This window comes from Hesperophylax consimilis, chromosome 13 (assembly GCF_061612785.1).
Source record: "Hesperophylax consimilis isolate HC1 chromosome 13, BYU_Hcon_1.0, whole genome shotgun sequence".
NCBI classification, from domain to species: domain Eukaryota; kingdom Metazoa; phylum Arthropoda; class Insecta; order Trichoptera; family Limnephilidae; genus Hesperophylax; species Hesperophylax consimilis.
The window spans coordinates 23,506,947-23,523,834 of NC_142848.1; the positions used below are offsets into that span (position 1 = coordinate 23,506,947).

Genomic DNA, 16,888 nt, shown 5'->3' on the forward strand with positions numbered 1-16,888 from the left:
GATATTACCAGTACAATTATCACTATAATATCGACGGTCCCGGAGAACAATGTCAGATGTGCAGATTTTTAATTTTGCAGTATAGCTGTTTAAAGTTTCGTGTCTACATTTTTACTGTTTTTGATCTAAAATATTTTTTCATGGAAGAATATGTATTTTCCCATACAAACAATTCAATTTTTTTTTTAACCTAAAAACTACCTTAAAAAACCAGTGGCGGTTCGTGACTTTTGAGTGTTCTAGAGTGCTAATATTACAAAAAATGCCATTATTGATGTTTTTGTAGCTGAAAACAATTTTTATTTTTTTTCGAAAATCGAATTTTTGTCTGAAGATTTTCATACAAAAAAACGAATTTCCAAAAAAAAAAAATATTGTTTTCAGCTACAAAAACATCAATAATGCCACTTTTTGTAATATAAGCACTCTAGAACACCCAAGAGTCACGAGCCGCCACTGCTTAAAACTTTGGAATTTGGAGAAAAGTTACTTATCTTTTCTACTTCTAAAATCATGAAGAATCACCCACAAAGTTAGCCCACTTTACCCCTGGACAGTATATTTCTCCAGTTAAATAAATAGGGGTTAATGCAAAATATCAAACAACAGTATGTTTCTTGATTTCAAAAACAGTAAAAATGCAGAAAAGAAACTTCAAACAGCTCTACTGCAAAACTACTAATATGCGCATCCGACATTGTTCTTGTGGACTGTCGTTATGTATATGTCCCTTATTTTTACTGAAAAAGAAATCTAATATCTGTGATCATTCTTATGCACAACACCATTCAATTATGTGCTGTTACTATCTTCATTTAAATTATTTTTATATGTGTAATCTCTTAATTGTATTATTATTATATTTAAATTATACATTGGTTTTGGAAATATGATTGCTACCCATCCGCATCGAAAATTATTTTCTCTTATTCCTAACCATCACATTATTTCGAATAATTATTTATTATTGCAATTAGTGATGTAGACCCGGGAATATTCCCCGGGATTATTCCCGGGAACAGGAATATTCCCGGGAATATTCCCCGACCTGAAATAAATTCCCGAAAACGGGGAATTTATTTTATTTTTAATAAAATGGTTTCTACTCTTCTCTTGGATGCTTTATTGAGTGTTAGCATGTAAAGTAAGCCTGCAAAAATTTGCAATAAACGAAGCTGCCTCATCTTTACCTCGTGATATGAAGAACAGCCTGTTGGACGATGATGTTTACTGGACAAGAGTGACATCATTAGCCGATGTTCTGCTACCGATTGTTTCCTGGATTACACAGCTAGAGGGAGACGATCCACTAACACACAAAGCATTGTATGCTTTTGAGGATATTGAGAGCAGTCTAAGTAAAACTCTTCCAGCGTCTCTACTGTCACATGCCGAAGAGAAGCAAATACTGGAAAAGGCGGCGCAGCGCAAAGAATTTTCTATTGCTCCGATACATCTGGCTGCTGCCCTACTAGATCCAGGTTCCCAAGGACATCTGCTAAGCCACGCACAGCAACTTGAAGCACTTGAATTCATTGACCAAGTAGCAAGTCATATGGAGACTGTTGATAGTGCAAATGTTCTTGTTGATTTAGCCAATTATAGGGCTAAAGAAGAATCATGGAGCAAGGCATTCCTATGGAAGTGTGTCGATAAAATCACGCCAGTGACCTGGTGGAAGGGGATGTGCGGATGTTCTGATTTGTCACAGGTTGCCATAAGAATATTGACTGCTCCCATTACTTCAGCAGCCACTGAGAGATCTTTTAGCACGTTTAGTCGCATTCATACAACACGGAGGAATAGTCTAACAACTCAAAGAGCAGGGAAAATAACATTTGTGGCACACAATTGGAAACTTCTTTCCTCTGAAAGAGGCTCTTAAGTTGCTCCCAAGAAAACCCTTTCTTCCACGGATGAGCAGATTGCTTCGCATCATAACGTTTCAAACCTATCTGGTACTCGCAAACGCAAACATCCAATTGACTGTGCTGAGGAAGAAGAAAACGTAGATAATCCTGAGTCGGCAACAACTTCGTCCGGGTCGGATGAAGAAAAAGAAGAAGAAGAATATGAAGGTGAAAGTGGAAGCGAAGTTGATAATGTCAGTGTCCAATCGGTATCATCAGATGAACAGTAACGATCTGTGAAGTTGTGTCATTTTTACAGTTTTACGATTGATTTTTTATATGTACCGTTGACTAGCATAAAGTGTATATAGGCTACTAATACTGTACAATATAAAATTATATAGAGATACTACTCACTTTAAAATAATGTTGATTGGTGTTTTTTTGTTATTTTTCTCTTGGATCCTATTCCTATATACACGGTGTCCGGAAACTCGTAGTACAAGCGGGAAACTGGAGAATCTACACCACATGGGGAACCCAAAAAAACATAAAGTTTTTTGATTTGAGCATTTTCAAAAAAAAAAAAAAACCAAAAAAAAATATTTTTCGGCTATTTTAGGGTTAAAGTTTTTTCTGGTGTTTAGGGTTGAATAACAGATGTTTTAACCCTGCAGAGCAGAAATATTTTATGATTACACCGGGTTAAATGAAGGGTGATTTCAAAATAATGCTTCAAATCCGAGTTTCTTCATTTGTTTTACTTTCAAATAGTTTTAATTAGTTGGGTACTTTGATCTTCAGTAATAATTTATAAGAATTTGATTAAAAAAAAAAAATAAAAAAAAATCAACTTCAAACTCGATTTACTCGATAACGAAAGCTCAAATAAAAAAAATATATACTACAAAATCGACTCCAAATGTGATGTAGATTCACCAGTTTCCCGCTTGTACTACGAGTTTCCGGACACCCTGTATATGGGAATAGTTTTTATGGATCTATCCTGCTCTATATGTACCATATGTGTATATATTTTATTTTTTATTTAATAAATATTATTCTTTTTGAGGTATTATGTTGTTAAAATAAAAATTCCCAAAATTCCCCGTCCAGGGGAATATTCCCGGGAATGTTCCCCAGAAATAAATTCCCGGGAATTTATACATCACTAATTGCAATGCAAATTTCTAGACTAAATGCCACAGTATCACAATTTTTAAGCATGCAAGTACAATATTTTCAACTGAAAACCACGGATATGATTGTAAGTTGGTTGTTAAATAACATGCTTTTTATTTGTTGGGCCGGCAAAATTGAAAATACATTTGTTGCAAATGACACGATTGTGCCAGATTGCAATAATTCACACAAAAGTTTTTCGGTGTCGGCAGTATTCATCAATTAATAATATAAAATAATTGTAAAAATTCCGATGCAGCAGTTTTCACATTTTCAGTATTTCTGTATTAAACTTTTAACCGCTTGAATGCCGGCGAATCCCTAGCGGATATCTAACATTTGTACCCGTCGTCGCAGGTTCAAATCCCGGCATGGGCAAATAAATTTTATTTAATTAATTTATGTTGTTGTACAATTAACGAATTAATTGAGAAGAATAATATATTCATATAAATTTGCGTAACGTTCCAGAGTGGAAGATAGGAAGAGAGAAAAAAAATCACCATTCAGAATTGAAACATTGCTTGAAATGCCTTTTGCCATGTTTGGTGAACAGATCTGAATACGCAGCTTTTTCCCCACCTTTCTCTTGCTCATCTCCTTCCCCTCCCCGCTTCCTTCATCCTCACAACGTACCCTAATTGGATATGACATAGTCTCATTGACTCTAGATGGTTGTGATCAGGAATTCTTGTGTGGCATTCAAATAAATAAAGGATAGCTTAATTCGTAAACATTTTCTCAACATTAGATTGATTATTTCAAAACAGTTCGAAAATAAACACACAAACTCTAAATTACAAATGAATGGCTTACCATTTTTAAATTTGACATAATAATGATGTGTGTAATTGGGTTTCAGCCGAACCTGTATCCGACGGTGGGGCTGCAGACGCCCGGCGAAGTTGTGGACGCCAACTTTGGCCAGCAGCCCTTTGTGTTTGATATTGAGGACATGATACGAGAGCTGCGCGCGCGCACCCGGTTGACTATCAACGAGTTCCCTCTGCCCGACGCACAGGGAGAGTGGCAGGCCATAATGCAGAAGTGAGTCGAATTTTTATACTGAATGATTTGATTATGAATGAATAATACCTCACAAGTGTCGCAACTGTTTCCAACTGTGGGAGCAGGCATCCCCAATATGCTCTCAGTTGAATGTGAATGAGATTACCCTGCACTTGTTGAAGACAACCATTCAGAATAATTTATGTTGGTTTGCTGTGCGGCATATGCTCTCAGTTGAATATGAATGAATATTACCCTGCCCTTGTTGAAGACAACCATTCAGAATAATTTATGTTGGTTTGCTCTGCGGCATATGCTCTCAGTTGAATATGAATGAATATTACCCTGCCCTTGTTGAAGACAACCATTCAGAATAATTTATATTGGTTTGCTCTGCGGCATATGCTCTCAGTTGAATATGAATGAATATTACCCTGCCCTTGTTGAAGACAACCATTCAGAATAATTTATGTTGGTATGCTCTGAGGCATATGCTCTCAGTTGAATGTGATTGAGATTACCCTGGCCTTGTTGAAGACAACCATTCAGAATAATTGATTTGTTAATTATGTATTCATCGCAAATATACTTTTGATTAAACTCTACAGCCCAGCCCATGTATTGTAATAATGATTCTGGGTCTTAGTTATGACTCTATTATTAGACAGTTATATATTTTGCTTTAAAACAAACACACCTATGCATTCGCATAGCAGAGATTATACGCGCTTCGTATCACATAGTGGCATATCGACCCCCCCTACGTAAACTGTCTAGTCTGGATACTGTTCAAATTATATGTGAGAATTAACAAAATAAATTGTTAACAGGTTTTTTTACACTCTCATTTATTGTAAGTCCCTTGTGCTGTATGACCTAAAATGGTTTAAACTGCTCTCCTCAACAATCAGCATTTTGAAGATACAATAGTTTACGTAGGAGGTAGTTTACGTTAAGTAATATTAAAAAAAACCATGCGCGTTAGTACTAATATCACTGCCAGAGAAATGCTTTTTAAATTAGATACAGCAGCTCACTGTTTTTTATATAAAAAAAATACTATAATTTAAAGTAAAATGATGGCATCGCTTGTCTTCACAGGCCGAAATTAAAAAGTCTCTGGGAGCAGTTGAGACTCTTGTGCAGTACTCACATAAAAAAAAAATTTTTGACATGACTAATTTTTGGGTTATTCTGCCTTGATGTGCGTCCTCCTTCTTTAGCCAAAATTTCGGAGAAAACCATCAGAGGAAGCGCAATACGGCAAAATTACCCAAAAAATAATTATGATTTTGTACATTATGTACCATTAACAAATTCTAGCGTTTGTTACCATTAAAATTACATATGATTGGTCCGCCCATGGGAGTGGTTGGCACTGGACTAGTTAAAATAATTGTTATATGATTTGAGTATTATAGTGATTAATTTTTGGGTTTTTATGCCGTGTTGTCCTTCCTCCTTAACTAGCCAATATTTCGGATTCCAACAGCGTTACAGTGTTCGAAACGTTGGCGAAAGAAGGAGTAGAATATTGTACGTTATATATCATTAAGCACTATTTTCTTCTATTTAAAATTAGTACGATTGGTCATAATGCAACAATGCGTTCTGTATGGTTCCAGGATGGTTTCTACATATTTAGTGCATCATGGCTACTGCGGAACTGCCGAGGCGTTTGCTCGGGCCACCGGACAGGTGTTCGATGAGGAAATTACTTCCATTAAAAATAGACAAAGTGAGTTATTGTTATGCTCTGATGTTTGAATTACTGTTATAACAGTTTGCTTGATCCTCCATCTGGTATCATCCAGTTTCTAATAAATCTTGATAAATAACAAGTTGTATTTTTATATCATCATTTGTGCAATTTTTTCCACTTCTTTTGGTGGTGCCACTTTTGAAAGTTTTTTTGAAACTAATAAAATATTACTTTCTATCTTTAAAGACAGTCACGGATTGGTTCTGGTCAATCTTGCTCCATTATCTTACAGTTAAAAGATTTCCCGTGAAATGTCATCTTTGCACCAATCGTAATATTGTGACCTATTATCTAATTAAGGGCTAGTGGTTTTGCAGAAATTCAAATGTAACATTGTCATTAAAAGGCCATCCAGCGCCATTTGGTTTTTTTGAAATTTTGAGAGGTCACCGTTAAACTTTGATTGTAGGTGACATGTTGTCCTCTTCCGCTGATCACATTCTGTTCAAAATCTGAAGTGGACTTCGGCATTTAATGGGAGCCTTTCAAATGTCAAAAATACATTAAATTTTTAAATGTCTGTTTCAGGAATTTTGAAGTTAGTTTTAGCAGGTCGCATGGGAGAAGCAATAGAAAGCACCAGAAGATTATACCCCAACCTCCTAGAACAAAACCACAACTTATTATTCATGCTCAAATGCAGACAGTTTGTCGAAATGGTTAACGGATCTGACTCAGAGGTATATATACTGACTGATTTATATACTCTGTACATTATTCATTGATTTCCAATAGCTTAACCTCTGGAAAACTGTTTGTGCATTAGTGACAAGAATTTTTTCTTGTTGAGAAACCGTTCATGCGCTACTGACATTGGAATTTCGCCTTAGCTGGAATTTTTTGATATGCGATTTAAACCTGTATGCCATAAGAAAGTGCATATTTTTTTTTAACAGAATCGCTTGCACTTGAGACACCTTAGAGTTCATTTTTGATTCCACTATTGATTTCCCTCAAAAAGGGTCTGGTGTTCCACAGTATGTTCGTCAAATACTCCAATAAATGTTATTCGATTGGCAAATGAATATTCTGCTTTCTCGCTTGTCACACGCGCCAACTGAACAAAAAAGATGCTATACTGTACTTATTTACAGGAAAACCTCGTACCACATTAAATAATAAATATGGTAAGACTTTGCATTTTGGCATTCAATTTTTTTTTGTAACATGAGAGAAATAAATCATTTTTATAGATATACAAAGAGCTATTCAGGGGAAATACTTACGATATAATAATGTTTGGATGATTTATATAGCGCCGTTTTTGTACAAAATCACCTCAAGATATACATGTAAAAACAATTTTTATAAATAGAACATAAAAAATTTTTTACACAAAAAATTAAAAAAAAAAAAGGAATCAGGTCCAATCTCGGCTATGTGCAAGTTTAACCATTATCGCATAATAATCATTCAAGTGCTATTTGTTGATGCATTTGAATGTTAATCTGGGAAGTTCTTTGCTTACCGTGTAAAATTTGGTAAAACTCACATAACCGGTCTTGCAAGCGCAATTACGATTTGCTAATACGATACACATCTTTATTAAGTCGGTTCTCTGAGGTAGCCGGGAAATGGTATGATCTAAGATGTACAATATACACATACCTCTTAATTAATTACTCCTGTAAACATTTTATTCTTTTGTACCCATTGACTACTACATACACATATTTGTGTTAACTAAATTTACTCCATGATTAGTACTGTTGCACTTTATTACCAAACATCTCTCTCTTTCTCTCTCTCTCTCTCTCTCCACCAACATTATTTTACTGCGTTAATAATCCTATACATTAGAAATATGTATTTCTTTTGTTTAAATTTTTGACAGATTATTTTACAAGTTTTTATGGTGTTCTTTTCGAAAGTTAAATTTCTCTAATTTGTCAGTCAAAAAAGGTATAAACGAGTTCAGTATATTGAAAAGAAAATTGACAATGGATATTTGTTTTTGAAAGGCGATCCTGAGACAATTTTTTTAAAAATACTTTCAGCATCACAAATATCCTACAATTGTAATATCCCGTGATTTTTCAAATGTAAAAGCCCTTGAAAGTGTATAATAAATAGATTAATTATGAGGTACATATTCATAGAATATAAATTCAAATATGGAAAACAATGAAAAAAAAAAATGGCACATTATCTTTTTGCAATATTGATTGAAACTTTGAATTCATGATGGGTGTCTAGTGTGCAGGGCTGTCAATTAAACTTTTAGTTTTATCTAAGTATGATAAGAATGTGTATCAATATGTTGCAAAAATGCCAAAATATAGATTTGTTATATAGAACTAATTTCCAATATTTGTAGATGTGCGTGGCTCGTAGCGGAGGTGGGGGGCAGACCACCGTCATCCTCCACTCTAACTCAGGCTCCAGTCCCACCCCCACCCCTACCCCCAACTACCACAATTACACCAACGGTGAGTACAAACACCCGTAGCGATAATCATTTATTCTGCAAAAATCTTTCAAACTTTGCAGCAAACAAAAAGTCCTATTTTTCCACTGGTAACTTGATATTTCATATTAAAAATATAAACATATTTTAGTGTTGTCATATTAAAAAAGAAGTTTTCCAATGGACTGTAAAAAAAACTTTTTGACTGGGAAAACCATATGTGGGATAAATTGGTCCATTATTCAAATTAATTCTTCAAGGGACTGAAAAACCAAACTTCTTGAAAACTTGTTAAGTGGGAACTTTTTAAGTGAGTTTCACTGTATGCACGCTGTTGTGCTTGTGAGATTTCTTATGCTACACTGCGAGGGTTGTTTCCTTTGATGCTTAAGGGGTGATTTCACTCAATAAACATTTGAACGACCACTCATTCAACAACTTTAAACATAAGATTAACATGGCCAAAAATATGCAATCATTTCACCACCGATAATAAACTCCCAATTAGTTATTGTGCGAGTCTGTTTGGCAACATCACTTTTTTCAAACCATATCCCGTTCGCCACAATGTCTGTCTATATAATACCATTTTTCTATGTATTCTATGGAATCACAAACATTAACATTGGCAAAAAGCTTTACATCACAATCTGAAATCAACGTCGTTTAATACCTCAATTCGCCACTGGAAAAATGATTGTGTCAACAGTTTGTTTTCTTTAGTGTTTTCGATTAGTTATCATTAATTTTATTCTTGCTTGTCTTTAATTTTAGTCTCGCAAATAACCCCTTCACGATTTTTTTAGTTTTTGTTTTTAAGAAGATCATTGTTGTGTTGAGTTTGCTTACTTAAAAATTTTTCAAATCATTAATCACATTTTCTTGAAACAATGTTAAATATTTGATTTCTCATAAATATATATAGGTACTATTATTTATCTCATTAAAATATGGTATTGTAATATCGCTGCATGTATTTAAAATTTGTTAATTTTTACTTCAAATTATCTACAAACAACTAAGTGTATTACATGTCACCATCATTCATTTGATAGCTTTGTAATATTTTTAATCACATGCTATTTTAATCCTTCACAGAAAATAACATAACCTTGACGATTTTTTAATATCTGTCAGCTTTTCCTCCTTCCTAGGTATATCTAGACATTGAGATCTAGAGATCTAGATATACCTAGAGATCTAGATATATCGAGACCTGGGTTCACCCATTGCTCTTCTTAAAAATACATTATGTTCAGCATCCCCGAAGACGACATAGATCCCAGAGTGAAATAAACTCTTAGAAATTCATCAAATTACAAAATTATAATTCAAGTTCCGTGAAAGTTCTATTCAAGTTCTGTTATTATTTCTTCATGAGCCGATTGTTTCACAGTACTTGGATAGTAACAGAAATTGATATTAGAGAAATTAACTTTGAAATTTTATGAATTATTCAAATTCTGTAAAACATCCCATCCGTAGTGTTGTCTTAAAAGATGGTCAAGGTAATTAATTTAATTTGTTTTGCATTTGATGTTTGTTTGTAGTATGTTGTTATGTTATCCCCGTGGTGTTTGTGCCCAGGTTCTAAAGAGGAAGCGAATAAGCACGCAAACCTGGCCACGAACGGCACCGAGGTTGAATCGCTCAAGGGCCACCATTCCCCCGCACCTAACATCGAGGATAACAGCAGCGATGTTGATATGGAGTCATCCTCCAATTCCACAAACGGACTCACCTCTTCCGCCAGTAATGGTATGCCCTCCTCACGCTTTATTCTAAGATCCTTGGCATGGAATAACACACCACACTCTTTTTTAATGCCTCTCCACACGATTGACTAAAGTATTACTTAATCTAAGATCTAAGCTATAAATAGCAAATAAATTGAAAATACACCTATGCCCTAGAGCTGATCCTGTGCAGGCGCAATTGTTGTAGTCCACCTACCACAGTGCCCTTGAAGATTTTAGTATCACCAGGCGCCGTTTGGCTCAGGGCAGGCCCTGCTCTCAGTTGGTGCAATTGTTGGAGTCCACCTAACACAGTGCCCTTGAGGATTTTAGTATCCCCAGGCGCCGTTTGGCTCAGGGCAGGCCCTGCTCTCTGTTGGCGCAATTGTTGGAGTCCACCTAACACAGTGCCCTTGAGGATTTTAGTATCACCAGGTGCCGTTTGGCTCAGGGCACGCCCTGCTCTCAGTTGACTCTCTTATCCGGTAGCCGGGATTTGTAGAGATGTTTAAGTATAAGCCCGTCGTCCCACTGGCTCAGTAACAGTAAGGAATCGACAAAAACCGGACACCCTGTGCAGAAAAATCCACAGTGCTCGGCTGTGCTGCTTGAACTGAATGAACTCTTCTGCGCACTGTCTTAGGTATTTATCAATTCCTTACCATTACCGAGCCAGTGGAACGATGGGCTAAATTTGAAATCTATATACCCAAGGGACAGCTACATTTTAGATTTTTTGTGATTTAATTTTTATGCTCAGATTTTTGATTGAATTTGGATTAGTTGGTGCCAGTTGTTTCACAGATCTTAACTTTGAATTTTGATGAATTGTTGAAGTTCTGTAAAACTACTAACCTTAATATGCCATACAAGAAATTAGTTGCCTGTGTGGGGGTCCGTTAAAGGGTTAATGTAGGCTTATTGCTGATAGCTCTGTTGTAACCTCCCCCTCTTCTTCATAAACAATATATGTAACAGAAAGAGTATTTATGATGGAGCTCTCAGTGGGAAAACAATGTTATACTAGTCTTGGGTAATCATTTTATACAACCCACTGGTGAAGTAATTGGCTACTTTTGAACATAGAAAAAATTCCATGGTAAGATGTCAATGTTGACGAAAGATATATAAATTGTGTTGACTAGGTGTTTCGAATCTTTTTCAGAAATAGAGATGGTTACGACTTATTTGAAATCTGAAATGGGCTGTCATTGTTAGGGGATATTTCACTATCTCTGATTATGTTCTGACTAAGCACTAATCCGCGGATTAGTCATTTTTTTGTTTTCACTATATCTGAATAACGCTAACGCTTGGGTTAAAGTTCGATTTGACTAATCAGTGCTCGAACCTCACGTTAGGCGCTATTCCTCGAATCAAAGATGGCGTCAAAACATTCCGAGTTTGACAGCGGAGAAGTGAGTCGAATTTTGTTGCGAATTATTATGGATACCGAGGTTTTTGATTTACAGAAGCAGGTGAAAGGGCGGCGATGTGAAGGCCGCGAGTTTTAAGAGCTCGAATGAATTTGAATGCTTGTATGATCCATCCTGAATTATTTGATTGTGTTCAAAATAAGAAACAATGTATTAATTCGACACGAATCTATCTAAAATGACCTGATAATCAACATAACATAACCAAAAAAATGCACACTTTGCGGTGTGCGAACTCTGGCAGGAAACTGGATGACGGCGTTGACCACAGATCAATTGGCGTTGACGCTAGCATTCCATAGACATTGCGGCAAAACATGACAGGCGTTGCAGTAGATTGGGTAACTGCAAACATTTTGCGATGTTGCCAGACTATTTCGAGTGTTATCTATCCGGAAGCTCGGCAACAATGGTGAAACGGTCGCCGTTGAATAACGAAGTTATTCTGATCTTTAAAGCCAGCCAACGGCTAGCTAGTCAGATATTTAGCCCCACATAGTGAAATACCCCCTTAGTCTGTTTCAGATTAACCAACTCTATTTCTGTGTCGCGAGAATGCGATTCGCCCTGTTTACAAAATTTATACATCTATGATTGCTCGCCTCGCTCATCACCATTGCTGACTGAGCTGACAGCTCATCGATCAAACCATTGAATCTTGTTTGAAAAAGTTACTCAATCAATCACTGGTGATTGGTGATCGAGTCAAAATGATCCCAGGACTATGTTATACTTTATATATTATGTACATATGGAATTTTGAAACCCTTAACTGTACAGATTGACACATATAACTTTGCAGTTGGTGGCGTCGCCACTGTAGATATTGGGGATACCAGTGCAAAACAAATCCCTGGATTTCATTTCATTATTTTTTTATTAAATTTTTACAAAAATATGAAGTTTTAAGCCTCCTATAAGTTATTAGAAGGAAAGAAATGCAACAATAGATTCTGTATGAAAACAAGTAAGTGAAAGTTAGCATGAGAACAGGTTCAGGAGCTGACCAAGTATATGTACCAAAATTATGGTACTTAAACCTGCTTCAATCAATGATTGATAAGTGAGAAATTTTGTTCACTTATGTTGGGTATGGTCATGGTCCGACTTTGTCTTCATTTGTTGGTTTTTAAAATGTAATATGATATAATTCCTAAATAACACAAAGCTTCCTCTGTCGACGACATTGCGTCACAGTATGCGTTAAGCTGTCGTGTGACATCCGACGTCAAGCTGAGTAAGTTTTTTGCAAAATTGAAAAACTGCGATTTTAAAGCTCCTGCCTCTGTCATCCACTTAACGCTAAGCTATAAATTCCAAAAGTATTGAAAATGCAGCTACCTTAACGAAAACACATTTTCTTATTTTTTATATTCACTCAATACCCTACCATCTAATACACATTGTGCCACTTCCCTGATTCGGTTGGCTCTTCGTAGATGTCAAATGTAAAGTTCGTCGCTACAGGAACATATATGTGTGTAAATATACCATATTCTCGACAATGAAAATGTATGAAAAGCGCCACTTACAACTGTTATCCTATAAACATTAGGAACGCGGTGGAAAGTGTTCATTATAATGTATTTACTGATTATGAATTTAAAATGCATGCTTAAAAATTTATGAAAAAATGTATTCACGTTAGAGTAGCAGAACTCGATTTTTTTGCTATATATAGCTTAGATTTTCCATTGAATTTTAAACGCTATTTAGAATCTTAGAATTTGAATACTATGATTTGGTTGCTTCCGCCGAACGCTGTCAACGTAGACGATGATCTAACCCAGTGATACTCAACCTTTTTCTTCTGCGGGCCACATTCATATGTTTGTAAAGCTACGCGGGCCGCAACACTATACTGGTCAGTGTTGCCAACGGTGTGAGCTTGATTCCCCCTTTTATTATTCGAAATCCATGGGGGGGGGGGGGGTTGTTAGAGAATTTCTGAAAAACATAATAATTCCCCACACAAAAATTCAAAATGAGTGCTCTCCACAAAATGTTTGAAATCCATGGGGGGGGTAAGGCTATAATAATTATATTATAGCCTTCGTTGGTAGTAACACTGGTAACCATTTAACTTTAGAACTGTCAAAATTAACGTGATATAGAATGCCAGATTTGGTAAATCATGTTCCTGATATTAAATGTATGGAGGGCCGCACAAAATAGCTCGGCGGGCCGCATGCGGCCCGCGGGCCGCAGGTTGAGTATGACTGATCTAACCTTATAAATCTCTCGTAGATGTACCAAGCCGGCACTATTACTAGAGTTGGTATATGTTTTGTTTGTAGGGACAAATGGGTCTGTGAGCAGTAACGGCTACCAGGCGCATAGAATTAGCAGCTCGCCCCACGTGCAGAAGGGAATGCCTGGAGTGATGGCGACCATTGATGCCACCGCCGATCCGGCCATATTGCTGGACGACGACATGGGTATGAAAAAGACTTTCATCCTCCACTAAACACTGCATTTTCATCCGCTGTGGCGTGAAAAGCCTTAAGCCATTCAAATCAGCCTTAAGTCAAATGCCATTCTGACATTACATATTCTTAACATTATTCTAGTGGAATTTGTATCATTTTTAACGCCGTTACTTTTCTTGTGACAATGATTAAGGGTAAATATACAGGATTTTAACCTTTATACTTATGAAATGTATGAAGCGTAAAATCAGAATCGCATGTGTTCATAAAACTTTCAATTTCACTTTTGATTTTATGAATGGAGATTCTCTGACAAAATAATTTTCGACAGGTTAATAGGCACATTTTATCAGTTGAATTCAGTAACTGGAAATGGAAAATAAAGTATTTCAAAAGTTGTTTCATTAAAATTTAAATTGATTGTTCACTTGGCGGTCATTATTATTGGTGTGAAAGTTTTAAGGTTTGTTTTTTTCTGCTCCTGTTTAACCCGAACTATGTACCTAAGAACCTACAATAGTTTCAAAGTTTGGGTTTAATTAAAAATCGTATTTCAATATTATTTTGTCAAAACACCGAGTGAAGAAAAGATGTAAAAATATCCATATTTTTTTGACGAAATAGCTATTAAAATGCATTATTTTCATTTTCGTACTGAAATAGTTTTTTCTCATTGTTATCTAACTGATACAAAGTGTTTTTAAAATGAAATGTGCTTATTAACTTTGTCCCGTGTATCTGTATATTTAGCTAATAAAGTTCACCCACTCAAATCATCGATGATGTCCCGATGCAGACTGAAGAAAGGCTCATCCGGAGTATCCAATGTGAAATGTGAATGTAAATTTGGTTGCAGAGGTGGAGCTGTCGGTTGGCAGCGGGCGCCAGGTGTGCGGGGGCAGCCGGGCCTCCGTAGAGCGCATGCTGGAGTTCGGCAAGGAACTCTACACCATGAGCCAACGACTCCCACAGGACATCTCGCATAGCAACAGGAAAATGCTAGAGGTATATATTATATAGATGTTATTACACAACTGAGCAGTTGATATAAATTTATGAATATCGCTAGTATGTCAGACTAGCGATAGCAATACTAAAACAATAACTTAAAATATCAATAAATCCATCGTTGTGGAAAAAAAAATTGCCATACGGTGACAAAATTGCCAATTTACATCCTAGCGTATACAGTTATTTGTCATTTTGTTATGTAAAATTTTTGGCATTTCTTTGATGAAAAAACAATAATGCCTTAGACATACAGTAATGAAATTAAATAGAGAAGTGAATTCCCCATATGTTTATACTTAGTTCATAAAACTAGCACTAGATATCACGCAAATCGGCAAATATGCAATTCCGGACTCCCGCCACAACGCATGAAGTTTTGACGTGCCACGGAAAGTTAATACTTCTGCACAGTTACATTTTTTTGTGTTAGGGGCCGTTCATGTATTACGTAAGCAGATTTATTACAATTATTTACCCCCTCTTCCCCCTTGTCACCAAAATTAAGCAAAGCTCTTACCACCCCCCCCCCCTCCCATGCTTACGTAAAAATTGGTATCTATATGCATTTTTCTGTTAATGTATTCTGTTTTTTAAGCGAGTACCTAAACGTATTAATTATTTGTGAGAATCCCCAAATGTGTATTCGGTTTTCAAGGTTGCCAATGTGTAAAAAAAAAATAACTACTGCTGAGCAGTGCTGACGTAATCACTATCTCGACCCCCCCACCCCCCCATGTCATCAAAAATAAGCAAAGCAAAGACCCCCCTGCCCCCCTATAGTGCTTACATAATACTTGAACGGCCCCTTAGGGCAGTACAACTTTATCTATGGTTCCGATAGTATCGATAACTAAGCTGCCTTTAGTTGATGACAACTAAGGCTGGCCGCATACATACGTTTTTCGTATTCGATTTCCGAATTCGTTTTCCGTATTCGGACATCCGAATGCACGGAATCAGTAGAAAATACATTAACTGCCGCACACGTTCGTTTTAGTTCCGAACGGAACAAATTCCTTACGCACGTTCCGAATGCGAGCCGGCGCGTTCGGAGAAACCGAATGGAAAAAACCTAATGACGTCATGTGGAACGCAGCTATTGCATACAGTTTGTTTGTGCCGACGCAAACGTACGGAAATTTCCGTTCGTAATTCAGTGTTGCCAACGGATCTTGACCTAATATCGCCGTTTCTCATACATAAGGTAGCGTAAAGTAGCCGAATTTGCTGTTAGGTGGGACATGTTTAAAATTTATGTTTTTACGTGACGTTTGACGTTTATACATTCCGAATGAAGAAAAACTAACGTTTGCGCTAGTCTCACGGAATTCCGAATACGGAAAACGAATTCGGAAATTGAATACGGAAAACGTATGTATGCGGCCAGCCTAACAGTCAATGCTTTTACGCTTCATTTCATTACAGTTTCTTACATTAAATTACACTGTATTACATAACATTACACTGTATTGCTTAACATTACACTGTATTACATAACATTGTATTGATGAATACCTGTATCGCGTCAATGTTTGCAATTTGAAGGCGATCATGTTAGGTCCCCAGTACGGGTGTGAGGTTGATTACTGGTTAGTAATGTATGCATTGTATTATTTCCAGGATGCATTCAGTTTGTTAGCCTACAGTAATCCTTGGGCCAGTCCCGTGGGCTGGCAGCTAGACCCGGCTCGCAGGGAGCCAGTCTGCTCCGCTCTCAACTCTGCTATACTCGGTCAGTACCTCTCACTAATATTACACTATGTATTGCTGGTGCCTAAGGAAAATTCCAGTTGTAATTGAATCACACAATATTAAAAAAATATGCGATCCCTGTTTACAATAACCATAGAACAGATCCAATTGATAATTAATTATAAAAGTACTAATTTCGGTTGTGTCTCTGTGTCTGTGACTCCGGTTCAATGAACTCTAGAACTTGAATTTGCTTTGAATATTTTCAAAATTGAATGATCTTGAAGAAATTTTTTTTTTTTATAAATACTTACTTTTTTTCACGAGTCTGAAATTAGTTTCAGTGACGGTAAAATTAATGAATTGTTCAAACTG

General features: G+C 36.3%; 1 protein-coding gene across 4 annotated transcripts in view; it reads left to right on the forward strand.

Moving 5' to 3' along the window:
- Positions 1 to 16,888, forward strand: part of RanBPM (Ran-binding protein M) — a 136,500-nt gene that overhangs the window by 113,266 nt on the left and 6,346 nt on the right. For 3 of the 4 annotated variants that reach the window (XM_089638888.1, XM_089638889.1, XM_089638891.1), the window contains exons 4-11: positions 3,895 to 4,079; positions 5,666 to 5,778; positions 6,331 to 6,482; positions 8,120 to 8,231; positions 9,797 to 9,967; positions 13,679 to 13,819; positions 14,667 to 14,815; positions 16,442 to 16,553. In XM_089638888.1, coding sequence (XP_089495014.1) covers positions 3,895 to 4,079; positions 5,666 to 5,778; positions 6,331 to 6,482; positions 8,120 to 8,231; positions 9,797 to 9,967; positions 13,679 to 13,819; positions 14,667 to 14,815; positions 16,442 to 16,553 — 1,135 coding nt within the window. The remainder of the gene's footprint in view (positions 1 to 3,894; positions 4,080 to 5,665; positions 5,779 to 6,330; positions 6,483 to 8,119; positions 8,232 to 9,796; positions 9,968 to 13,678; positions 13,820 to 14,666; positions 14,816 to 16,441; positions 16,554 to 16,888) is intronic. The other variant, XM_089638890.1, reaches the window with a different exon arrangement.